This window comes from Myxocyprinus asiaticus, chromosome 2 (genome assembly GCF_019703515.2).
Source record: "Myxocyprinus asiaticus isolate MX2 ecotype Aquarium Trade chromosome 2, UBuf_Myxa_2, whole genome shotgun sequence".
NCBI classification, from domain to species: domain Eukaryota; kingdom Metazoa; phylum Chordata; class Actinopteri; order Cypriniformes; family Catostomidae; genus Myxocyprinus; species Myxocyprinus asiaticus.
In genome coordinates this window covers 61,768,119-61,794,147 of record NC_059345.1, presented here as the reverse complement: position 1 = coordinate 61,794,147, position 26,029 = coordinate 61,768,119, and the positions used below count along the sequence as shown (strand labels likewise).

The 26,029-nt window shown below is 40.0% G+C and overlaps 1 protein-coding gene across 2 annotated transcripts in view; it reads left to right on the top strand.

The window, feature by feature from the left end:
* Nucleotides 1-2,857: 2,857 nt before the first annotated feature.
* Nucleotides 2,858-26,029, top strand: part of kcnj10a (potassium inwardly rectifying channel subfamily J member 10a) — a 66,017-nt gene continuing 42,845 nt past the window's right edge. The window contains exons 1-6 of one of the 2 annotated variants that reach the window (XM_051719041.1): nucleotides 2,951-3,019; nucleotides 3,130-3,350; nucleotides 12,912-13,271; nucleotides 13,420-13,631; nucleotides 13,818-13,949; nucleotides 14,146-14,323. In XM_051719041.1, the coding sequence (XP_051575001.1) occupies nucleotides 12,914-13,271; nucleotides 13,420-13,631; nucleotides 13,818-13,949; nucleotides 14,146-14,323 (880 nt within the window). In that variant the 5' untranslated portion in view covers nucleotides 2,951-3,019; nucleotides 3,130-3,350; nucleotides 12,912-12,913. Of the gene's footprint in view, nucleotides 3,351-12,911; nucleotides 13,272-13,419; nucleotides 13,632-13,817; nucleotides 13,950-14,145; nucleotides 14,324-26,029 lie in introns of both variants that reach the window. The other variant, XM_051719033.1, reaches the window with a different exon arrangement.

Genomic DNA, 26,029 nt, shown 5'->3' with positions numbered 1-26,029 from the left:
TATGCCGTTCTCCCCATGCTCACTGGAATTAGAGACAGGTGTTAGACATAATCTAGCTCAGGTGTAAGCACCCTTACCGCTTTCTCTCTCTCCGGATGGACGCTCGACCACGCCCCAGCTGCCACAGTCTATCGTAGACAATAAGGCAGACAGCATCCAAGACAAAAACATAAGAATTGTAGACAAAACAAACAAAAAACTACAATATTGGGTTGGAGCTTGCAACGCAGCAGCCATACTCGGTGTCATCTTGAACATGTTTAGACAAATAAAGATGTAGTCATTGAGGCTCTAAAGCCCAAAGTATACTTCGATTTTGATGCGAACACTCAAGAGTCTGCGTACAGTTGAACACAAGTTTTTCAATATATGCTTCATTTGACTGTGCAAGCATAAACTGCCCATTGGCACATGCACGCTACGAGTACTAGACTATTTATCTTCAGGGGTTTAGACAAATAAAGATGACTTTATATTCTTCAGACTCAAGTTAAGCAATTGCAGGTATCTCCTGACCTCCTCACACATGTGCTCTTGACGTGCACATCCAGCGATGTTGTTTCTACCTTTGTCTCCTGTTGTTTACCGGTGATTACATCTTCTAGTGCTTCTTTATGACAGCAGAGGTTCCACGTTGGGTTCCACTTCTGTCAGCCAAGAACAGAAAGCTAAGGCTGCAGTGGGCCTACCAGCTGTGTGCCTCAGCAGAAATTGAGATTCATTAGAGCAGGCTATGTTTTTCCAGTCTTTAACTGTCCCATTTTGGTGAGCCTGTGCCTACTGCTGCCTCAGCTTTCTGTTCTTGGCTGACAGAAGTGGAACCCGACATGGTCTTCTACTCTCATAGCCCATCAGCCTTAAGGTTTGATGTGTTGTGCATTTTGAGATGCTATTCTGCTCACTACAATTGTACAGCATGGTTATCTGAGTCGGCGTAGACTTTCTGTCAGCTCGAACCAGTCTGGCCATTCTCCGTTGACCTCTCTCATCAACAAGGCATTTCTGTCCATCGAACTGCCGCTCACTGAATGTTTTTTGGTTTTGGCACTATTCCGAGTAAACTCTAGAGACTGTTGTGCGTGAAAATCCCAGGAGATCAGTGGTCACAGAAATATTCAAATCAGTTCATCAGTTCACCAACAATCATGCCACAGTCAAAATCATTGAGATCAATTTTTCTGATGGTTGATGTGAACATTAACTGAAGGTCCTGACCCGTGTCTGCATGATTTTATGCATTGCACTGCTGCCACATGATTGTCTGGTTTGAAATTTGCAAGATTTTTTATGTTGAATATTGAATGTCTAATAATATATGTAGCCTAGATTGGGAGAAAGCAAGAGAACCATATGTTCAAAATACAAAGTATGCCAGAGAAAAGGGTCAACAAAGAAAGGGAATTAAAAAGGGAAGAAATACACTTCCGAGCAAGCTTGGTCAAGCCAAAAAGTGTCCTGACTGGATTACTTCACATCACACCTCCTTCCTTTTTGCACTTAATCCTGTTCTCTTCCATCCATCTTTTCTTCTCTTGTGTATCTACATCCTCTCATTTGCATATTCATCCATCAGTGACAGATTTCCTCACCTTTTCAAGGGTTGTTGTTTTCCGGTTTTATAAACTGGGTTGACGATATTGGCTGTTTAATATTTCTACACATATAACCATGTGTCCAGCTTTAATATCGAAAACAGGCTAAATAATGTGCAATAAACCTTTGTTAATTTTGTTTGTATACAAAAGTTTATCTGATCATTTTCTCAAAATAAATACGAATATCCCCACACTTGGAATCTTCCGGGGCCCCTGACATGATGAGGCGGGAAAATGATGCACCTTGGCAGATGGGCGGGATCTCAAGATTGATGCGCGTGTGAAAGAGAGTTCCGCAAGTCAAGATATGAAGATTCATGCGTCTGCCTCGTTCAGCAGGGTACGCTGTAAATTGTACTCCAGCCACAACAAGCTTTCTTCTTTTAGAAATAGCCTTTAGAGTGTAAATAATTGCATTTCTTGTAAGTCTAAGGGCAAATATCTGAACCTGTTAAATGTCAGAGACACCACAACTGTGAATAAGTATCAGAACAAAAACAGGAGCATTAATTGTTTCATAGATTATTAACTACTTCAGGATAAATGTAGCTTGTTATTGAGAACTTTAAATAAATAAATACATTTTAAAAAATCACACATCACCGAAAATATATACATTAACCCTCAGGTTTAATTAGGCTGTTTAATTCTTTTCTACAGTTTTTATTTATTTATTACGATTTTCCCTAGCCATATTCTGCTTAAATTAAAATAATTCGTCTTTAGAAAAATTACATTTATTACATGTTTATTATTCTTTTTTATTTTATTACTATCGGTGTTACATAATAATATCAATAATAGGCTAGCGCTCTAATTAATTACAATAACAGAAAGCCCTCTTCAGCGCCTCTCTTAAAAGGTTTGCACCTGTCGGCTATTGTGCGCAGCTATTCATACATGGATTGACTTCAAAGTGATGTCACTAAAAAAGTCGCAAATTTCGTTTGGACACAGAGAAAGAGAGGGGGGAAACCGGTAAAGAACTCTAGTAACAGAGGTCGCATTTATCAATAACGCATGTGTCCTACGAACAATATAGCAACATACAGTTCTGTTTTTCATTTAGACATTTACATCAAGTAGAAAAAGTTTACAAAGGCTGAACAGCGGAGGGCTCTGTTTACAGAAGGACACACAGGGGGTGGGAAGGAGGAGCGGAGGGGCCACTGAATTCATGAATTAAGTAGTGCTGAGACGCTGCATGTACGTATTTTCATCCACAATGAAAGGCTAGGTTGATATGAGAGTAGAAACATTTAAGTCAGAGCTACAGACAAAACTTAACCATTGAGAGAGAGAGAGAGAGAGAGAGAGAGAGAGAGAGAGAGAGGAGGGCATTGCATAATAAATCGGTAATGTGCGACAGGGACCGGCACCGACTGACACTTAACTTATTGTTCGGATTGAGCCTATTATATACAGTTTGTCAACTTTGACCAGTTTTGATATAACATATCATATATATATATATATATATATATGAGTATACGTTTTTTTAACCTTATAATTTGTTGTTATTTTGTTTATTTAGATGATAAACATGTGGAAGTCTAAGAACTCCACGGAGAGTTCTTGTCCAACTTCTTACGCGAACGATGTTGACAAAGTTGTCAGAAACGCGCATCTCTCCGTTCTTAACGCTTTCTGAGCCCTAAATTCTCATCCGATGTTTCCTGAAATTGGGAAATACTGTAGGAGTGAACGTTTCTGAATTGCACATAGAGAGCTCGTCATTCAAGTCCAAAGTGAAAGGTAAGTGCTGAACAAAACCTTAAAAATAGATATTGAAACCTGCACTCGTGAGGCCTGACAGTAATTTGTTTCGATCGTGTTCATTCAAAAAATAACCTAATGCAGAAACAAAACAGTGAGCAGTTATTATCTTGATAAATCTATGCCATTTTTAAATAACCATCATAATTTTTTCTCATGCTCAAAAATAAGTGGAATTACTCCATGAGTAGAAGATCTTTGCAAAGGTTGCCAACTGTTGCTCATATGACGGGGCATCAGTGTATGAGCAGGTGTATAAAAAAAAAAAACAACTTAATATTGTGAAATGTATAGAATTGTAAAATATTATTACAAAGAAAATAAGCTTTAGTGTTGTATGATCATAGTAGAATTGGTTGAATATTGAGTTATACTATGAAGATTGCATTCAACTGCATCAATGTCCTACTTTTGACTTTTAATTAAATTGAACCAATATCATGTGTCACTCTGAGTTTAATGATGTTTAGTGATCATAACAATCATGTAAGGAACAAATAAGGGAAACCAATTATTTTGGAGTGAAACTTGACAGTGAACCTGCCACTGCCACTTTTTGTTACGCACGTAGGGTACAACGGGTCTAAAGACACACCTTAAGGAAAATTTGAATTTTTTCTGGTCACAAAGTGTATCAAGATTGGAAATATACATTTATTTTTATTAATTAATGATTAAACAACAAAATTTGTTTGAAAAAAATAATAATAACAGAAGGTTGTTTTGATTAAAATTATTATTATTATTATTATTATTTTTAAAAAAGGTGGCTTTTACACCACACCCAGCAAGGTTATAGTGATATCATGTATATATAGATATTTGAATTTGTCAACTTACGCAAATACCTTTGAGATAGCAAGATGCTTTTTTGAGTAACAAGATAGTCCTTATTCAAGGTAACTACTTCAGATAAGGGTTAACAATGTCCTGTTTATTTCAATCGCATTTAGCATTTAATAACATCTCAAATATTCTATAAACAAATTAATCTCCAGTGTGATTGGATCAGTCAGTGTGAGCCCCTTTTGAACATTCTTCATAATGAATCTATTCCTCCCACTTAAGAAAAGCAATGTGTTTTATAGGGGCCTTTAGCCCCTGCAACAGGGGGGTTTTTTACCCCAAATACTATCTTTTCACTTATTGGAAAGTTATTAAAAAACTTTTGATATATTCACCATGAACAAAACTGAAAATGACAAATAAGTATTTTTGCTCAAAATAAATGTGATAATTTCGGGGATTTTCATTAGCTACATACATTTGCAAGATTTTAAAATTTATAAAATATTAGATCAAATTACCTTAAAATCAAACTTTAGACACGGCAAACAATGATCTTATAGGTCAGGAATATTTTGCAGTGTATGGTAACACACAGGTGTTTAGGAAAGTGCTGTGGTAGTTCTTGTTGCTGTTTAGTGTTTTGGAAGAAAATAAAATCAAATGTGCCTTTGTTCCCTGAGATAGCACCTCTTTTGGGGTGCCTTTAGCCCCATTGTACCCTAATGATAATAGTTTGATCTTATAGAATTTCTTTTATCATGAAAAAAAAAAGCTTAAAAATCATCATCATCATTTATTTCAGAGATATACAACTGTTTTTGAACTTCAAAAATCCCAACACCTTTCAAAAGAAAATGTAACTCAGTTGAACAATAGCCAACTGCTTCTACAACAATTTCATTCACTTTGACTGAAACACAACATTGTGTGGCTATTTTCTGATTTGACTGATCTGATATGCTCCCCACGGCTCTATCTGGCAAACATAAGAACTGGCAAAGACAGAGGAAGTTCTTGGATTTCCTCCTATGACTCTTTTTATATATATATATATATATATATATATATATATATATATATATATATATATATATATATATATATTATGCTGCTTATTTTCTCTCATCTATTTCAACCTGTTTTTTCTGACCTATTAACACAGCCAAAGAGAAAAGGCATCTATCCATTCAGTAAGAATGCATAAATAGACATAACTATCCTATAACATAGGCAGAATGACAAAATGCTGATTGTCACTCTTTTAAGTGACTCTAATTGTTCGTGGAGCGATTTCCACAACACTTTGCAGTAGATCAAAGAAGTCAAGTATACTTGAGTGGTCAGCGTTAATTTGTGTGGAGTTTGGAGACTGTTAGAATTGCATTGGATCTGGTGAACAGAGGAAAATAAAGGTTCTCACAACCGCAGAATACTAATGAGCGAGTTTTAATATTGGTCTGTTTTCTGTCCATCTCTTGATGTCATTCTTTCCTTTCTCTCACTCACTCTCACTTACTCTCTCTCTCTCTCTTACACACATACATGCAGTGTTGTATTTTTCAATGGTGGCTTTTGTCTCTTTCATCTCCTCTCCAAACAAAAGGATTCTTGTGTATACAGGACACTGAGTGAGGGAGAAATAGATTGAGGGAAGAGAGAAAGTAAGAAGAAAAGTGCAGAAAAAAAACAAGACAATTTGTAAACTCTGCGTAGGCACTCTATAAAACACTTGTCACGACAGCCTTCATTTCTTCATTTAGTAATCATTAAAAATCCCAGAACTGTCTTACATTTAAGCTTCTTCAAAGTAGCCAGCCCTCCCATTGACTCTCTAGTCCAAATCATTTATGTAAATAAATAAATAAATAGTTTTGTAAATTTATATTTGTCCACAAAACTAATAACAAGCATTTAAACATAAAACTTTTTGACCTTTTAAAAACATGAATTCAGTCAAGTGTGTCTAAACTTTTGAATAGTGTCTATACTGTATGTGTACATGCATGTGGGTGCATACTCGCTGGAGTTCAAGGGTCAGCTGTGTGTACACTCGGATTATAACACGTGCCTTGGCGAGGGACCGCCTCCTCCCTCTCATCCAGAGTTAGTATGCAGAGCACAGGGATCCAGACAGATACCTATTCATTCTCTCAGTGTGAGTCCAGCACTAGAGAGAGAGAGTGAAAGAGGTCAAAGAGGGGAGAGCGTATCAGATCTCCCTGGTACTCATTCATTTACTTTATTTATTTTATTTGCTCCAAAAGGCAGAAGCTGAGTGAGACAAAACTACTATTTAGACTTTTAAACAAGAATACAACGAGAGGAATGCAGAGGAACAGAATGTCCTGAATGAATAAATTCACCCTTAAAAGCAATTCCTAATGTAACCTCCCTGAGATAGCACCTCTTTTGTTTGTGTGGGTTCATAAGAAACAATGATTGTATGAATGACTTATATCCTCCCTAGTGGAAAATATAATCTATACATTTTACAGTTCCTTTGGAGCAATAAAAATAGACACAAACTAGACAATTGTTGAAATAGGGTAAGAGTATAGAGATATTAGCAAAAACAGGTACTGTGCTCTTTTACTCATCTCACGCACAATTCAATGCAAATATGCAGTAAATAAATAATATAGAAGCTGTAAACACATTCTTTATGAGAATATTTATGTAATGTGCTGATACCTCGTATTATATAATATAACTGGTATTTTGTCTTAATATACATGATTTAATATGTACATTACTGTGCCTGTAATATTACCCAGGCATTAAAAATAGCAGTGAGGTTTGGCAATTCGTTTTTATTAAGCTTGAAATATTGCATAAAAAGACTCTTTACATGCAGTACTTTACAGTGAGTGTAGACAAAAAAATTGCCGAAACCCACTGCTATTTTTATTGCATGGATAAAATAACAAAGTATTCCTGTAATGGTGCTCTTTTTCTCAACACGCACAAGAAACCCTGAATTCAATACAAATATGCAATAATTAAATAAAGACCATGAGGCTGTGTCTTTTTTTCTGTTATTTTAAATGTTATGCATCATATTTTATGCTATACCAGTTTTACTAAATGTACATTGTGTTATATTATCCAGGCATTAAAAAAGAGATGCTGGAATATACCGTTTGGAATATACTCATAGCAAAATACATGCATAAATATTAAGACAGAAGACATGGGTAGGGGGCCTGGGTAGCTCAGCGAATATTGACGCTGACTACCACCCCTGGAGTCGTGAGTTCGATCCAGGGTGTGCTGAGTGACTCCAGCCAGGTCTCCTAAGCAACCAAATGGACCCTGTTGCTAGGGAGGGTAGTGTCACATAAGGAGTAACCTCCTCGTGGTCGCAATTAGTGGTTCTCGCTCTCAATGGGGCACGTGGTAAGTTGTGCATGGATCGCAGAGTTTAGCATGAGCCTCCACATGCGGTGTCATGCACAGCGAGCCACGTGATAAGATGTGTGGATTGACGGTCTCAGAAGTGGAGGCAACTGAGACTTGTCCTCTGCCACCCGGATTGAGGTGAGTAACTGATGCGACACCATGAGGACCTACTAAAGTAGTGGGAATTGGGCATTCCAACATTGGGAGAAAAGGGAATAAAAAAAAATACAAAAAAGACAGAAGACATGGGATGCATGCAACAGCACTCTTTACTCATCTCACTTGCACAAAAAACAGAGATTCTATATTCCTCTAAATGCATAAAAAATATGGAAAGTACCTAATAAAACACTTATGCTAAATTAGGTAAATAACTGCCTTAAAGGGATTGTTCACCCAAAAATAAAACAATTCTCTGATCATTTACTCACCCTCATGCTGAACAAAGATTTTTAGAAGAATATTTCAGCTTAGTAGGTCCTAACAATGCAAATGAATGGGTACAAACATTTTAAGTTCCAAAAAGCACATAAAGGCAGCATAAAAGTAATCCATATGACTCTGGTGGTTAAATCCATTACTTCAGAAGCGATATGATAGGTGTGGGTGAGAAACCCTGCCCAGTAGGTGGCAATATGAATGAAGAATGCGAATCGCCAAAAACAAAAGAAAGTGAAAGTGGAGATTGATAGAAAAAAAGGACTTAAATACTTATACTTCTGAAGTGATATGATAGGTGTGAAATGATACCCATTCACTTGCATTTTATGGAACAACAGAGCTGAGATATTCTACCAAAAATTTTCATTTATTCAGCAGAAGAAGGAAAGTCATACACATTAGGGATATGATAATATATTATGAGTAAAATGATAAAAGAACTTTCTTTTTTGGGTGAACTATTCCTTTAATAGCATTAAATATATTAATCTCATGCATTGACAGCTGAATGCTTAAAGATGCACCTCGTTGTCTCGGTGTGAATAGACCTCTCGTCTGCAGTTCCTTTCGCAAATTTGTCATGAATTTGGTGTGAATAGGCCTTTGAGTGGGAGATAGCATAGCTTGGGGTTATTCAATGGGAAATGTTTGAGTTCATATTGTGGACTCTGACTTTTGACTGCAGACTTCAGTATCTTGGCAAATCTGAGCACAGTTTGAAACATTGTTGCGATCCCCCTGAAACTTTAGAGGAGACACGTGGCTCTCATTCTCAGGAGAAACCTCTGAGAAGCAGGAGACTTGCTCTCCCTTTAATTTCATTGCCTGTTTACTTATGCACAACCTCAACAGTTCTGTGAAACCTCAGAACTCTGTGATCTTTTTTTAAAATAAAGGTCATTCAATGTTTGTTCGGACCACTTTACGTTCAGCACACAGCCTTCTTTTTACCACTTATATATTTTGCTGCATAAGGTTCTTGAATTTACTATACATGGAGATGTAAAAGTTTTTTATGTTTCATTGTTGGTTCTTCAGATCAGTGTTTTGGTTTCTGGGTTCTTTCAACAAAGATTCCAAAGATCAAGTGGCATCAAGCTGTAAAACCACTGTTGGTTCTATTGGAACCTTAATTTTTTAAGTCAGCATGAACCCAGTTTACAACTCATTTTACTTCCACCAACTGATGTATGTGAAAAAGGATATTCAACAACAATAACACATTTTTTTAAAAAATTGAATTGAATTTAGTCTTTTTTTTTAAATAGATTCAGTGGCAGAGTGAGCTATTACATTTTGATAAAAGATGACAAAGACTTACATGTTTTGTCTTTGGAATAACATGCATAGATAAATCATGCACAATAAAACCCAAAATGTGCATTACTGTAAGAAAGTAAATATGCTGATTTCATGTTTACTTTTAGTATATTCCGTTATATAAGCTTGGATCCACAACATAAATTTAAGAGTGTATATTCATAGATGCACAGAAGAAAAAGTTTGTAGAAAGATTCGGTTTACTTTGATCACTATGAAATGGTGAGGGGACATAACTGAAGTAAATGAACAAGAGAAAAGAAAAGTGGACACATAAGCCATGAAGGTTCTGTCATTTGAAAAACTCTCCAAGCAGCACCTTGATGTTCTTTACTCTATAAAGCTTAAAAATGAAAGGATGAGAAATGCCATCTTCAATGTAACAGAAGAATGTAGAGAATACGGAAAAACCTTGTGTTTTTCTTTTCATCACTGATTCATTCCAAGCCTCATTTCCAAGATCCATTCTCCTTTTTTGTATTTTTGGATGGTGAATAAGTCACCCTTGTCACTGCTTACCCGCACCAACTAAGCATGACATGAGAGTTGGTCAGCATTGATGACCAGCCTTTAAATGAGAAAGGGCAACTGCTTCACTGTGAATGAAGGACATTTAATGTGCTTGGGCAGCTGGAGGGTCTGAATGTAGAGTTGAAAAAACACTAACGGACCACCAGGGTCGGGCCCCCAAACCCAGCTCTGTACCTCATCCTGGCATACATAAATCTCAGGAGGGAAGGATGCGCTCACATGACTGCGATAAAGATCGCTGTGAAAGCTACTTTCACTCAGAGAAGTTGTTTTTTTAGGTACTGCTGAGAGTAGCTTGTGTGTCCGTAACTGTGGCTCTCTTTGCTTTAACGATATACATCTTTTAGTGCTCTAGCTCTCTCCTCCAATGTGCCATTTCTTTCAAAATGCTACGAGGTGACCTAGTTATTCTGAACACGATAAGGTGACAGGTTTCTCACACTAAACCTGAATGGCTGGATCAGTTTTTTTATTCAAAAACCTTTATTTTTATGTCAGAAGCAAGTTTCTGTAACATAAACTAGAGTGTATGAGTACCACGTGACATAATCAAGTAAAGCATCATTATTGCTCATACTTAAGGTTAGGGATTTCGACAAAAAAAGTGAGTTGTTGCAGAGAGGTGTGGTATTACTTTTCTAAGCAAAAATCATACTTATGGTTGTCGCCCGGCAGACGATAAAACAGCTGATGTCATAACCTTTTGACTTGGACGAGTAAGCAACCACTAAACAACGCCCTAGCATCCACTCAGAACACACTAGCAACCACATAACAATGCACTAAAAATAACACTCAGAACACCTAAAACTGCATAGCAACTACCTGGCAACCTCCTACAACACCTTATGTTTAAACACCATGGAAGTTTTTTAGACTTGGGATCGATGCCTTTTTCATGTATCGATAATCAGAACATTTTTCCGATAATTATCAATCTGTAGCTGCATTTTTTCAGATATAAATAGGGCTGCTCATTGCACAATAGTCTTTGTATCTTTAAACATATTTCTCAACACAACTTTGGTAAAGTGTGAGTGGCACGGTAACATAAAAGGGGTCGCACACCGGACGCATCTGGTGGATGAAATGGCGCGTTCTAGAATTCGAATTCGCTCAAATGCAGCACCACAAAGTGCAACTTGCATAGTTCTCTATTAAATTTGACCCAAATCATTATCACAGGACATAGATTATTTACTCTAGCCATCACTGGATGATATATTGTGTATTGTATTGTATCTTTCATATAGCCTGCACAATGTATTTTCAGTTACAAGTATGCCTTTTTGTTGTTTGACAGCTTGAATGAAACCTATTCAAGGCAACAAACAGAGATAATAATAAACATAATAATAAAAAGCATAATTAACTTTGCCATTTCTAATTGTTCAGTTTGCCCAGTTACACCAGGTTCATACACTAATCTGCAAACTCATCAACATCACTTTGTTCATTCTTGAAGAAGTTCAAAAACCTTAGTAACTTTTGTGTGTATGGTGTTTCCTGCGTCCTGTGTGTGATACCTGTGCCTTGTCTTATTTGTGACGCAGCGCTTCTCATCCGGTGTGCGACTGGCTTCAGTATTAAGTACAGAACATTTTATATCACCCCCTTGTGGTCTCCCAAAGCTATTACGCCAGACTGCATTAAACAGAAGGCCAACTGACAGTGAACTGGAAAGCACACAGATTAGGCTTCTAATTTAAATGTTGGCTTAATATGTTAAAATATCAATGCCTCAAAAATATATTGATAAAATAACCCTAACCATGCCATCAATAATCGATGTATCATTATTGAGGCTAAGCAAATGAACGACACTCCAATGAATAAACTCTCAAAAATATGTTATGATACAAATGTCTTAAAAGAAATACGTTTTTCTGATCACGATAAGGTGACAGGTTTCTCACACGAAACCTTGAACGGCTGGATCAGTTTTTTTATTCAAAAACCTTTATTTTTATTTCAGAAGCAAGTTTCTGTAACATAAAACTGGTAAGCACACAAAATAGGCTTCTAATTTAAACGTCGGCTTAATATGTTAATATATCAATGCCTCAAAAATATATTGATAAAAAACCCTAATCATGCAATCAATAATCGATGTATCAATATCGAGGCTAAGCAAATTAATGTCACTTCAATGAATAAACTCTCTAAAATATGTTATGATACAAATGTCTTAAAATAAATACCTTTATTTTTATGTAAGAAGCAAGTTTCTGTAACATAAACTAGAGTGTATGAGTCCCACATGACATAATCAGGTAAAGCATCACTATTGCTCATACTTAAGGTTAGGAATTTCGTGGAAGATTTTGTGGAATGAAAAGATGCCTTCTAGATTGACATTTTACAGTTTGTGAGGAAAAAGTTGATGCTATAAGAGATAAAACCGACAATGTTTGGAGCAACAATCCAAAACCGATCAAAGGCAGAAATTATATTAATCCAGTTTCTGGGAACTTCCTAATATGGGAACATATAAAGCATACAACATATACAGTGACTTATCTCTTTGCTTTCCAGAGGAATTCTAAAACCCTGTTTAACCATTTTGTGAGAGCAACACTTTTATGAGTTACAGTATTAGCAGCTGCTTTATACTGCAGAAGTACCTCAACCTACTTTATTAGAGGGAACAGATTAGCATGTATCTAGTCTGACTGAAAATTAAACTTCATTAACCTGTTTACACTTTGTATCTTACATGTCTAGAATACTTAAAGCTTTAACCTGAGTTTTGCATAGAGAAATCTTGTTGTGTACTTAGAAACTGCATTAACTGCATTGGTTTATGTTATAAACTAATCACTGCCTTACAGAAGGTCTGAACATCTGTTTGTATAAAGGTATGTAAATTTAGGCAAGGCGGCTTATAAACACCATAGAAATTTTGCAAACATTACAGTTAGAACATCAATGAGTGCTTAACAGCTATGGAGCTGCAAGAACACTGCACTGATTATTCGTGTTACTTTTTAAAATAACAAACATTCTGGCTGTGGACTATCACCGGTTAATTTAGAACATGTGCATTTTCTTTCCTACCAGCTATGACCTCGGCCACGCCCCCTTCCTCCCGTAGCCCCTCCCCACAGAAAGTCTGCCACTCCCAGACACAGACAGATGTTCTGAAGCCACTGCTGGGTGGAGGAGGTGGGGCTTCTACAGGAAATGGACCTGCTGCATTAAGACGTCGTCGACGGGTGCTTTCAAAAGATGGCCGGAGCAATGTTCGTATCGAACATGTCAGTGGCCGAGGGACACTTTACTTGCGTGACCTGTGGACGACCTTTCTGGACATGCAGTGGCGCTACAAGCTTTTCCTGTTTTCAGCCACCTTCGCTGGCACCTGGTTTGTCTTTGGAGTGCTGTGGTACTTGGTGGCACTTGTGCATGGAGATTTGCTAGGTGAGGGAGGAGGCAGATATTTTTGAAACACTTCATTCTACATTTTTAAAGGCCACATTTGAATCTGAGATGTTACATAAATAAAAATAGCAAAAATGTAAATATGTTATTGCAATTATTCCCATCTTTCTGGTTCTGTTTTCACCAGAGTTTGACCCTCCATCCAACCACACTCCATGCGTAATGCAGGTCCAAACTCTGACAGGGGCGTTCCTTTTCTCCCTGGAATCACAAACTACCATTGGCTACGGCTTTCGCTGCATCACTGAGGAATGTCCACTCGCCATCATCCTGCTAATTGTCCAGCTTGTCATCACCATGGTGATGGAGATCTTCATTACTGGAACTTTCCTTGCCAAGGTAAAACTCGCAAAATCCGGGGGAACAGTTGCTTAATTTTGGTTTTAAATAACAACTATACTATTGCACCATTAAATTGGATTAAGGACTAGATCTGAATCAGGTTGGATGCATACTGTTTATTTCTTTTTCATGAGCTGTAAAATTGATGTAGTAAGATTTACATCTTTATTCTGTTATGTGTAGGTAGCTCGGCCGAAGAAACGTGGTGAGACAGTGAAGTTCAGTCAGCATGCGGTGGTCGCCAATCATGAGGGACGACCTTGTCTCATGATCCGTGTAGCTAACATGCGTAAGAGCCTGCTTCTAGGCTGCCAGGTAAACACATCTTTGTTGAATTCTAATCACATAATGGTGAGCACAATGCATCATCTCATTGCATACTGTTTTTTGTAGTCAAACAGAACATAAATTATTTAGCAATGCAATTAATGTAATGACATGTTGGCACATACTCATGTTCACTTTCATCTCTATCACACATGTGCAAGTCATTATGTCTTTAATTCCTCAGGTAACAGGTAAGCTGCTGCAGACGTCCTTAACTAAAGAGGGGGAGACAGTGCGTCTGGACCAGAGGAATGTAACCTTTCAAGTTGACACGTCCACTGACAGCCCCTTCCTCATCCTGCCCCTCACTTTCTACCATGTGATAGATGACAACAGCCCACTGCGAGCCTGGGCAGCTAAAGGTATGGAAGCCTGGGAGAACTAGAAGGGATATTATAAAATGAGTTCTGAATTCAGGTTACGTTGAAAAGAAATTCTAAAATACGGTTCACGAGTTTGCCTGCCCATATAATCTTTGAGTAATGTAGGTAAATGTATGTGGATTGCTGTCCACAAAGGAGGGGCTCAATGATGAGTCTTGAATCGAGCATTAATTTACCCCCCCCCCCCCCCCCACTTGGGACTAGTGAATGGATTTAGATGGTTTATAGGGCAGGACCTCTTTGAAAAAGGGATGGAGATGGGGATGTTGAAGAATGCCGAAATGATTGTCACCAGGAAGCGGTAAGCAGCGGCTTTTATATTCTACAGTTAATTGGTTGATTAGATGGGTAGGTGAACCTTTGTTTATTGACTCCATTTTGAAACCCTTACTCTAGAATCCTCTCATCCAGTTTGTGTGGTTCATATGATTCATGAACTGTTCCTTACAAGGATTGAGCCAACAACCTTCTGGTTACAAGCCCTGAGCTTGAACTACCAGACAACCTCAAAATGACCAGCATTTCTTGCCACCAACATGCTATATGTTGTCTTTGGATGCTGGTATGCTGGTATCCCTACCAGACTTCTTAAGTAGCTTAACCAGCTAGCCTTCCTTGGTCAACCAGCTTCTCCAGAAAGACCATATTGGTTAACCAGCATTTTTTGCGGTGAACAACATAGCTGTACTGGTCCATCAGTTCCACCAGCACCAAACCAGCACTAACTGCTTGGACCAGCATGGAAATTCACGCTTTATGCTACAGGTTTATGTGTTACACTTTTTTTGTGAATGTTGTAAAATTTAAAAATGTTAGTCTGTGCCAAAACCTTAACTTTATTGCATTTGCACTGGAGTGCCGAGGTGGTGTTGACTGAGATGGCGGATGAAGACTGTCAGTTGGGAACACCTGAGAAGAGAGACATCGTGGTTGGGTAGCAGCTTTTTGGCTCCAGAAGAGTTGCAATGAGGATAGAGATGCTGCATGGGAGAAATGTGAAACAGCAGTGTGGGGAGAGGTGTCAAAGACACAAGAGAAGCTCTGTTTCAGCGTTGAGGTCATGCTACAGGCAGAAGGTTCAGTAAGATCTGGCACTTCGAGCACATATTGGTGCCCTGTTTCAACTGACATTTCACACCTGAATCAAGCACACCTGGCTGGCCAAAGTGGCTCAATTTATGTTTCCATTTTGCCTCTACTTTATTAATCATGAGGGTAAACGTGAACTAGATTTTTAGAGTGGTACTTGCCTGTGCAAAACTTGCCACCAGAATGTTAAGATGTATAGGTGGTTGACAGATCTGCTATGCGGTTGCTAAGGTGTTTTGAGTGGTTTTAATCGTGTTATATTGTCATTGTTAAGGTGTCCTATGTGGTTGCTGGACTGTTGCTAGAATATTGCTATTGTGTTCTGGGTGTTGGTTACTAGTAGGGGTGGGCGATATGACCAAAATCTTATACCACGATATGAGTAATTGTATATCACGATAATGATATATATTACAATATAGAAAAAGTTTTCTGGAAAATCAATAAACATTTGTTTTTTATTTTAATTAACCCTATTGTAATGCATATTTTTGGAACTCCAGTCAGTGAATTAAATACTTTATAAATTAAAACTACTTCCTCTTTATTTGGAGCAAGACAAACGATGTCAAAGTAAATAAATAAAATCCACTTGTTTTAAAAAAAATCAACCTTACCAAAATGCTAAATATAACAGTATGCCACATTTCAGTTTAAAATGTTGTTGACCAATATTATTATTATTATAAACTTTGTGCAAGAAACTTAAGATCTTCTCAAAGCAGTGCGACAAAGAAAATAAAACACATGTAAAATCTCCAATGAAAATAAACACTTCTTGATGAGGGTCATTACATTTGCTTGGCCAGCCGCAGAAAAATTTTCAATGCCGGAACACCAATTCTCTCAGTCACATGTGAAGCCCTGCCCACTGATAGATAAGCCCATGCTGCGCACATGTATATTTACATATCGTGATATACACGGCATAGCAAAATCTCTATCGGTTGACAATTTATATCGTCACCACAATACATATCGCCCAGCCCTAGTTGCTAGGTTTCCCAAGTCAAAAGAGCCCACCCCCAAGTCAATGCAAGTCTGTCAGATTTTTTTGTTGTTGTTGCCTGTTTTATCTTCCGCCAGGCAAAAATCATAAGTGTGATCACATAGAAAAGCAATACTCGACAAACCCTATGTTTGAGGAAGAATAATAGTGCCGTAGCAAGCACCACTAATAAACACCACTACGTCAGAAGCTATTTGTCATTTTAGCTTTTACTCAACCTTGCAGTTATTAGACCAGGCTTATTTTGACACTAGCTTTTTGTTGAGGTAGCTCCAAGTTGAACATTTGTTAGATAATCTTTAGATTGAATGTCTTAGGTGTGCTGATACAGTATACCGTTGCTCGGCTGTTTAGAACTTCTTTTTAACCCTGAACAAAGTATCCCGGAAGTATATTGGGATAAGTTCAGTTTTAATGAAGAACAGTTTTAAGGGTAAAGATCAGAGCTCTGACGTCAGGATTGGAGTTTGGGAATTATAAAAGACTTTAGTAGGAAAAACTGCCAAAGTTTAATTGAATTTTTAGAGGTGAAAGGACAGAAGCTGATTTCACATTCTGCCTGCAGTAAACAAAATTTTTTATTGTGAATTGTAAAAAATGTAATAAATGGGGGGAGTAAATAGGAGGAGCCATGTTTACAGGAACTTGGGTTTTCTATTATTGGCAGATAAGTTGGCATGCATGTCTTCATATGTCTTTTCCTCTCTCCATCTCGTTTTCCCTCTATTACACGCCTGCTCTCTCTCCCATCACTTTCTTTCTCCTAATGTGGCTTTTCCAATCTCTTCATCCCATCCTTTGTACATTTTCTCTCTTTGGCTGGAATTTGTGTATGAGATCGTGCCAGCACGTCTCATTAGAAGCACAAAGCAGCCCAGTTCCTGGTGCTGACACGCAGGTCGTGGATCTAGTTACGGCCCCAGTGGCTACCCCATCGAGGGCCCAAGCTATCAGCCTCTTAAGTCCCAGTGTTCACTCTTTATTCATCTTCTCATCTTTTGTCAATCTCTGACTGCAACTCCCATCTCATACATCTATTAGTCTTTCCTGTACGTGCATCTCCTCGTGTATCTTTTTACTGTTTCTCTCATAAATTCTCACTTGTTTCTTTCTCTTTGTGTTCGTAGTCTAGCCAGACCGGGCCAAGGTTTGACTGTAATTGAATGTAATCGGATTATACAGTATAGGGTTATATTTAATAGACCCCACTTACATCTAATACTACCTATTCCAAAATCAGCCCTCGTTAACATCCCTTCTCCCTGCATTCTCACAGAAATATCTCTGTTTTGCATGTTGATCATACAAGTTAAAATCTTGTTAATATGGGGTAGAAATAGCCATTCAGAAAGCTCCCATGGAAGTTGTCCTTTCTTTTCCTTTATCTGAACCACATTTGCATGTGAATGGAATGAAACGAAGAAACTGGCACTGGTTTCAAAAACGTGTACGAAAGTGTGTCCCTAAATTGCAGCATCTGTGTGTGTGTATACATCTGTATGTGCATGAGTGCCTGTGTGTAAATGTACGTGTGTAGATGTGTACCCACAGTGCACCAATGTGTGTGAATCTATAGTACAAAACAGTCACAGTGTGGCAGTTTGCTGAATGTGACATTGTTTTTGTGTAGAGAGGTGAGGAGGAGAGACACAGGCCTCTGAGGGAGCCCAATGACAACTCAGCATAAAGTCATACAAACCACTGAAAAGGATATAGGACAGACTATACAATGAACATGTATGTGTGTGTTTGACTTCTCTGTTGAGGGAGTAGTATGCAATGTTTGTGTGTTTAAGGACGACCTCATAAGAGAGCAGAGAGTGTGTGTTTAAAGTCTACATGAAACGGCAGCCACAAGCCATTTTAGTTCCATAACGTGAGGTATTTCCAAATGAAACAGGATATTCAACAAGAACAAACATTTAGGCAGGACATGATTTTATTCATAGAGAATTGATTGGATGGTGAAAAGTGGGCGTTTGATACCAGAATGGTGCCTGACCTAAATGTGAGTTTGTGAGTTTCAGTGGCACTCTATATTTGACCAAGCTACGTGCAGCGCAATGTGCAACGACCGTGCGCTACATCTTCTCTAATTTTTGTGAGAGCGCTAATTCTAAGAGCAATTTTCGTGCCAGCGCAAAGTGCAAGTGGGAGTGGGTGGGAGTGTTTGCGCTTTCAGTGGGTGTCCACATGCATACTCTGGGTGTATTGTATGTTAATGAAGTGGCGCAAAGTGCAATTTGCTAATTTCCTGAGAAATAGGTCATTGCACTAAGACGTTTCAGAAGCACATCCCAGATAGGAACATTTTCTTGGCCCAGATCTGGCTGCATTCGCTTGCGAGTTTGGCCCACATACTGTGTGGAATTATGGTCCAAAATTGGCCAAAAAGCCACTTACCGAATGTAAGCCGTATCCACCCCAGAAAGAGCCCAAAACTCATCCACACTTATCCTGTCCCCACAGCCTGCAGCTGTAATTGGCCCACAACTGTTCCAGAATCCCCAGACATCAGCCAAACAATTTGACGCTGCCGCACCAGAACTCGGAATCTTCAGATGTCAGCCAAATAACAGCCTTAACATTATAAGCCCCATATGTAATGTAATATTTTCATATTTTGTCAAATAAGTGGCAAAAAAAGCAAAGGTGTAGAATTTTTTTAACATTTTTTATTCAGGTTTAATTCAGGTATTATATACAGTGCTGTTTAAAAGTATTTGCCCCCATCCTGATTTCTTCTGTTTTTGTGTATTTTTCATATTAAATTGTTTTAGATCTTCAAATGAGATATAACAACCTGAGTAAACACAAAATACAGTTTTCAGATATATATATCTTTTTATTTTTTTTATTCAAAAAGTTATCCAACACCTATATCACCCATGTGAAAAACTAACTGCCCCCTTAAACTTGCTGGTTGTGCCAACTTTAGCAGCAAAAACTGCAACCAAACGTTTTTGATCAGGGGTGTAAAGTAACGAATTACAGATACTCACGTTACTGTAATAAAGTAGTTTTTCCCAGGAACTGTACTTTTTTAAGTAGTTTAAAATTTTTATACTTTTACTTGAGTACATTTTAAGTGCTGTAACTGTACTTTCAGTGTGCTATTTTCCCACAGTCTGTGTTCGCTACTTCCCTGTCCTGATTTTATTTTTATCTATCAACATGATTGGCTAGGGAGAGTCTTGTGACTCACGTCAAATCAAATCACATGTAAAAAACTTGAATGGCAGCTGTAGATCAGGTGCTAACTGCATGTGGAGGATGCCTCAAATACATTATCAACACCTGAACATCTCGGCCGCACCTGAAAGGGCTTTTCACAGTGAAAAAGGCCAATTGCTTGATTGTGTCTTGTGAGTTTAACTTGCTCAAGCCAGATATCAGCATTAATCCTGCCTCTAATTTTAAGAAACATATCGAGGTAAGTTTCATATTTCTGCTTACTAGATTCTGTGTGTCTATAATGTAGCCTGTAAATTAGCCATCTATCACTAAGATTATTGGGTTTCTGTGAGAGATTAAGGCAGTGTTATCAATAGGGCTGGGTGATAATACAATCTTGATGTTTATCTGAAAAAAAAAAGAAGAAGAGATGTCCTCGATATCGATGATAAACTTTTGAGTAATTTTCTATACTTAGCCTATGTTCTACATCTAGACCAGGGGTGTTCATTACATCAATCGCGATAGCAAGACAATCACTGGTTGCGTGCTGTTTGATTGACAGGCGGCTAATGTTTGTGCCTAAATGGTCAAATACACTTCATAATTCCGCCAGTGCCCATCTTGGTGAGGCATTAATGTAAACGCAGTCAGTTTGGTCTAAAGTGAACATAAACAGTGGGACAAAAAGACTTGAAGTGTACATGTAACCGAATAGAGCAATGTCTAGTAAGTCTTAAAAAGGCCATTAAACATTCCATCAGTCACAAACTTGATTATCATGCATTAGAATGAAAACACAACTATTGCTGGTCTTAAAAGATACAAGAACTAAATCAATGTGGAACATTGTATCTCAAAAGGAGGACAATGTGACACACCCCCCCCCCATATGCTACTTAAAGAAATAGTTCACTCAAAAATGAAAAATCTCATCATTTACTCACCCTCATGCCATCCCAGATGTGTATGACTTTCTTTCTTTGGCAGAACAAAAATTACGATTTTTAGAAGAATATTTGAGCTCTGTAGGTCCATACAATACAAGTGAATGGATGCCAAAATTTTGACACTCCAAAAAGCACATAAAGGCAGCACAAAAGTTATCCAATGACTCCAGTGATTAAATCCATGTCTTCAGAAGTGATATGATAGGTGTGGGTGGGAAAAGATTAATATTAAAGTCCATTTTTGCTAGAAATTATTCTCACTGCCCAGTAGATGGCGATATGCATGAAGAATGTGAATCACCAAAAACAAAACAAGAAAGTGAAAGTTAAAGTGGAGATTGACTGTGCAGGGAGGAGAATTTATAATAAAATTGACTTAAATATTGATCTGTATTGATCTATTCCAACCTATCATATCTCTTCTGAAGACATGGATTTAACCACTGGAGTCACATGGATTAGGCTACTTTTATGTTGACTTGTGTGATTTTTGGAGCTTCAAATGTTTGGCACACATTCATTTGCATTGTATGGACCAAAAGTGCTGAGATTTTCTTCTTAAAATCTTAATTTGTGTTCTGCTGAAGAAAGAAAGTCCTACACATCCGGGATGGCATAAGGGTGACTAAATGATGAGAGAATTTTCATTTTTGTGTGAAATATTCCTTTGAAGCATGATGTGGCCCCTGTACCAAACAAATGCTCTACCCCGTTTATTGTGCGGGACATGATGCTTCATACATTGTTTCATACATTATGATATAAAATGGGGATCATTGTATTGAAAATAACTTTTTCATCTTTTCATTTCTAAAATCATGTCGCCCTTTTTATTTTTTCCATCAGAATCATGTAGTGTTTACAGTATCATAGAAAAGTGATGTATTTTAAAAGTTGTTAGTCACAAACACCTATAAAATACCTATATTTTTTATTCTTTCTGGCAAACAGCCATAAAAGGGAATGTAAATTACAGTATGTGTGCTACATTTTTAAATTGCAGCATAGAGTTTTTAATATAAAGGGGCATAGCTTTCACAGCTCAGTTCTCAATTCTCACTACTCATGAGTACTTTTAAATGAGCTACTCTTTTACTCTTACTTGAGTAGTTTTTAGGACAGGTACTTTTACTCTACTCAAACTACATTTTTTAAAGAAGTAACAGTAATTTTACTTGAATATTATTTTTCAGTACTCTTTCCACCCCTGCTTCTGATAACCTGAGATCAGTCTTTCACAACACTGTGGTGGAATTTTGGCCCACTCTTCTTTGCAGAACTGCTTTAGTTCAGCCACATTGGAGGGTTTTTGAGCATGAACTGCCCGTTTAAGGTCCTTCCACAGCATTTTAATCGGGTTCAAGTCAGGACTTTGACTAGGTCACTCCAAAATGTTAATTTTGCTTCTTTTGAGCCATTCAGGTGTTGACTTACTCCTATGCTTTGGATCATTGTCTTGCTGCATAACCCAGTTGCACTTGAGCTTCAACTCACGAACTGATGACCAGATGGTCTCCTTTAGGATTTTCTGCTAGAGAGTAGAATTCATGTTTCCCTCAATTATTGCAAGTCGCCTGGCCCTGAAGCAGCAAAGCATCCCAACACCATCACACTACCACCACCATGCTTGTCCAGAGGTATGATGTTCTTTTTGTGGAACTCTGTGCTTGATTTATGCCAGATGTAACAGGACCCCTGTCTTCCAAACAGTTCCACTTTCGACTCATCAGTCCACAGAACATTCTCCCAAAAGCTTTGAGGATCATCAAGGTGTTTTGGCCAAATTCAGGCAAGCCTTAATGTTCTTCTGGGTTTGCAGTGGTTTTCACCTCACCACTCTTCCATGGATGGCATTTTTGGCCAGTGTCTATCTGATAGTGTCATGAACTGTGACATTTATTGATGCAAGAGAGGCCTGCAGTTCCTTGGATGTTGTCCTTGGATTTTTTGTGACTTCCTGGATGAGTGGTTGCTGTGCTCTTGGAGGAATTTTGGAAGGTCAGCCACTTCGGGAAAGGTTCACTACTGTGCCAAGTGTGCTCCATTTAAAGAGAATGGCTCTCACTGAAGTTCTTTGAAATCACAGAGCCTTTGAAATATCTTTGTAACCCTTCCCAGACTGATGTATTTCAATCACCTTTTTCCTCATAATTTCTGGCATTTCTTTCAACCTTGGCATAGTGTGCTACTGGGTAAGACCTTTTAGCCAACTTTAGCCAAAGTTCTGTTTATGTGTTGATTTGATTGAACATGGCTGGCAGTAATCAGGCCTGGGTGTGTCTAGTCCAGCTGAACCCCATTATGAATGCAGTTCCATAGATTTGGAGATTTAGTAAGTAAGGGCAAATACGTTTTCACACAGGCCCAGTTGGTACTGGAAAACTTTTTTGCTTCAATAAATAACATTGTCATTTAAAAACTGTATTTTGTGTTTACTCAAACTGCCTTTGTTTTATGTTAGATTGTGTTTGAATTTTTGAAACAATTTAGTATGAGATATACACAAAAACAGAAGAAATCAGGATGGGGGCAAATACTTTTCCACAACACTGTAGGATTAAAACACTTAGATGTCATACATTTGCCAACAAAAATTGCAACCCTCATGGAAAAAATACACATACTCAAATCTTTACATAAGTGTGAAAATATGTAAAGGATAAAAAAGCTGCAGAAAGACAATAAAAAAAGCAAGTTCCCTATCTGTCACTCACTCGAAGTTGTGTCGATGTAGTGACACTAGGGGTCACTCTTGGGAGCCCGAAACACCTCTGGTCTTTGAAAAAAGGCCAGTGAAAACTGGCGAGTGGTATTTGCATACCACTCCCCTGACAATAGGGGTATAAAAGGAGCTGGTATGCAACCACTCATTCAGATTTTCTCTTCGGAGCGAATGGTCGATGCTCACTGAGCTGAATTCTCACGGCTGTTCATTCACCTCTGCTGGATCTGACAGCGCATTTCAGCGGCTTCTCCCCCTCTGCACTGGTGCACTGCAGAGAACGCCCCTGGGCGCTTCGGCAGAAATAAAAGCGTATATTCTGTAAAAAAGAGTATATTTCTCTAAAAGAACGGCATACACGGAATGTCTTTTTGAGATGGTAGTGGCGTAGTGGGCTAAAGCACATAACTGGTAATCAGAAGGTTGCTGGTTAGATCCCCACAGCCACCACCATTGTGTCCTTGAGCAAGGCACTTAACTCCAGGTTGCTCCGGAGGTATTGTCCCTGTAATAAGTACACTGTAAGTCGCTTTGGATAAAAGTGTCTTCTAAATGCATAAATGTAAATGTAAATGTAAAGATGCCTTGCTGTTTGTGTGTTATTCCTGGTTGTGGTCGTTATCTCTCGCCTTCTGACGGTCACGATCGCTGTCTTTCGTGTCTGGGCGCTACCCACGTGGAGACAGCGTTCGTGGATGGGTCATGTACTCATTGCGAGAACATGATCATGGCAATGTTGTGGCCGCGGCTTGCCTTCGTAAGAAAGCAAGCCACCCCAGCGGCTCCCCGCCTCGGTCCTTCTACCTACGGATATGAGGCCAGCGCGGCTAGCACTGGGGGCGATTTGGGGACCTCAATGGGACCACCTCCACCGGGTATCCTCCCACGGACCTCCCATTCCCCAGCACGCTCGTTTGCCAGGATCAGGCTTCCAGATGAGTCCACCGGCTCATCTCACGGCGAGTTCGACCTCTTGTTCGGAGCCCGCGAAGGTAATGAGCTCTCGAACGCAGCATCGGAGAGCGGACTCATCCAGTCGGACACGGAAGCCTCAGCTGGGCCCCCCCCCCTCGGGTACGGTCGCCCAGTCACAGGCTGACGCGAAGATGACGGACATGCTTTCCCGGGCAGCCGCGAGCGTCGGGCTAGAGTGGAACCCTCCACTCTCTCCTGAGCCCTCGCAGCTCGATGATTGGTTCCTGGGCTCGCGACGCTGCTCACAGCCACGCCCCGCCCCAGTTCCTTTCTTCCCGGAAGTGTACGAGGAGCTGAGAAGGTCGTGAGAGGCACCTTTTACTGCCCGGTCCCGATCTTTCAGCTCCCCCGCCCTCACTACCCTTGATGGTGGGGCAGCCAAGGGGCATTCAGCGATCCCCCCGGTGGATAAGGTGCTCACGGTGCACCTATGCCCGCAGAGCGCCACCACCTGGCGCAGGCGCCCGAAGCTCCCGTCCAAGACCTGTAGGTTTACGTTGTCCCTGACGGCCAAGGTCTACGGTGCCGCTGGACAAGCTGCCTCAACCCTGCACACCATGGCTCTCCTGCAAGTCCACCAAGCCAAGGCGCTAAAGGAACTGCACGAGGGTAGTTCCGCCCTGGGATTGATGCAGGAACTGCGCTCGGCGACCGACCTCGCCCTCCGGGTGATGAAGGTCACAGCGCGGTCTCTCGGGCGGGCGATGTCCATCTTGGTGGTCCAGGAACGCCACCTTTGGCTCAACCTGGTCGAGATGGGAGAGGCTGACAAGGCACGGTTCCTTGGCACCCCAATTTCCCAGGTTGGCCTGTTCGGCAACACCGTCGAGGACTTTGCCCAGCAGTTTTCGGCGGTGAAGCAGCAGACGGAAGCTATCTGACACATCCTGCCCCGGCACGGCTCAAGATCCCGCACCCCGTCTGCTCATCGCCAAGGGCGTCTTCCTGCGGTGACTGCACCAGCTCCGCCGCAGCCCGCCAAGAACCCGAGAAAGGTTTAGAAGCGCCCCTGAGATGGGCGACCCAGGGACGAGGAAACCCGCTGCTCTGGAGCTGGTAAGCAGACCACTCCATCCCCGGTGGAGGGCCAGGAGGAGAATCTTTTGTTACCTTTTCATTTAATTTCACCGCATGCCCAAGTGGTTGCGGTACCCAAGAATTCAGCAAAAGAGCAGTTTCCTTGTTCCCTGGATCACATACCCGGTGCGTACGGCCATTATCACGACCGCCGTCCACCTTCCATTTCGGCAGGTTTGGCGCTCCAGCGGCGTTCTCCCCGACCCTATGCGCCCAGCTGTGGCACAAATCCGCCCCTGATGTGACGGTCTCCACGGGTCACGAGGACAAGCCTCTTCCTCCCCCGTCCTAGGCTGTTCCAGGGGTGGTCACAAGGAGCCAGGTAAGTGCTTCGATGTCCCTGAACTCAGCACGGCCACAGCATGTCGTGACACCTCAGGCTCCGCCCCACCGCAAGGCCCCACCCGACGAGATTGTCCCCTTGGTCCCCCTCGCCCGGAGCTTGGACACATTGCTTGCGCTTTCCAACCCGTCGCGATGGCTGGTCCGGATTGTCCAACTTGGCTATGCGATTCAGTTCGCCAGGTGTCCGCCCAGGTTCAGCAGCATCCACTTCACCTCGGTGAAGGGCGAGAACACCGCTACCTTGCACGCTGAAATGCGGTTTGCATTCGAGGGTTGGGTGTATCAGTACAAGGTCCTCCCTTTTGGCCTGTCCTTGTCCCCTCACGTCTTCACGAAGGTTGCAG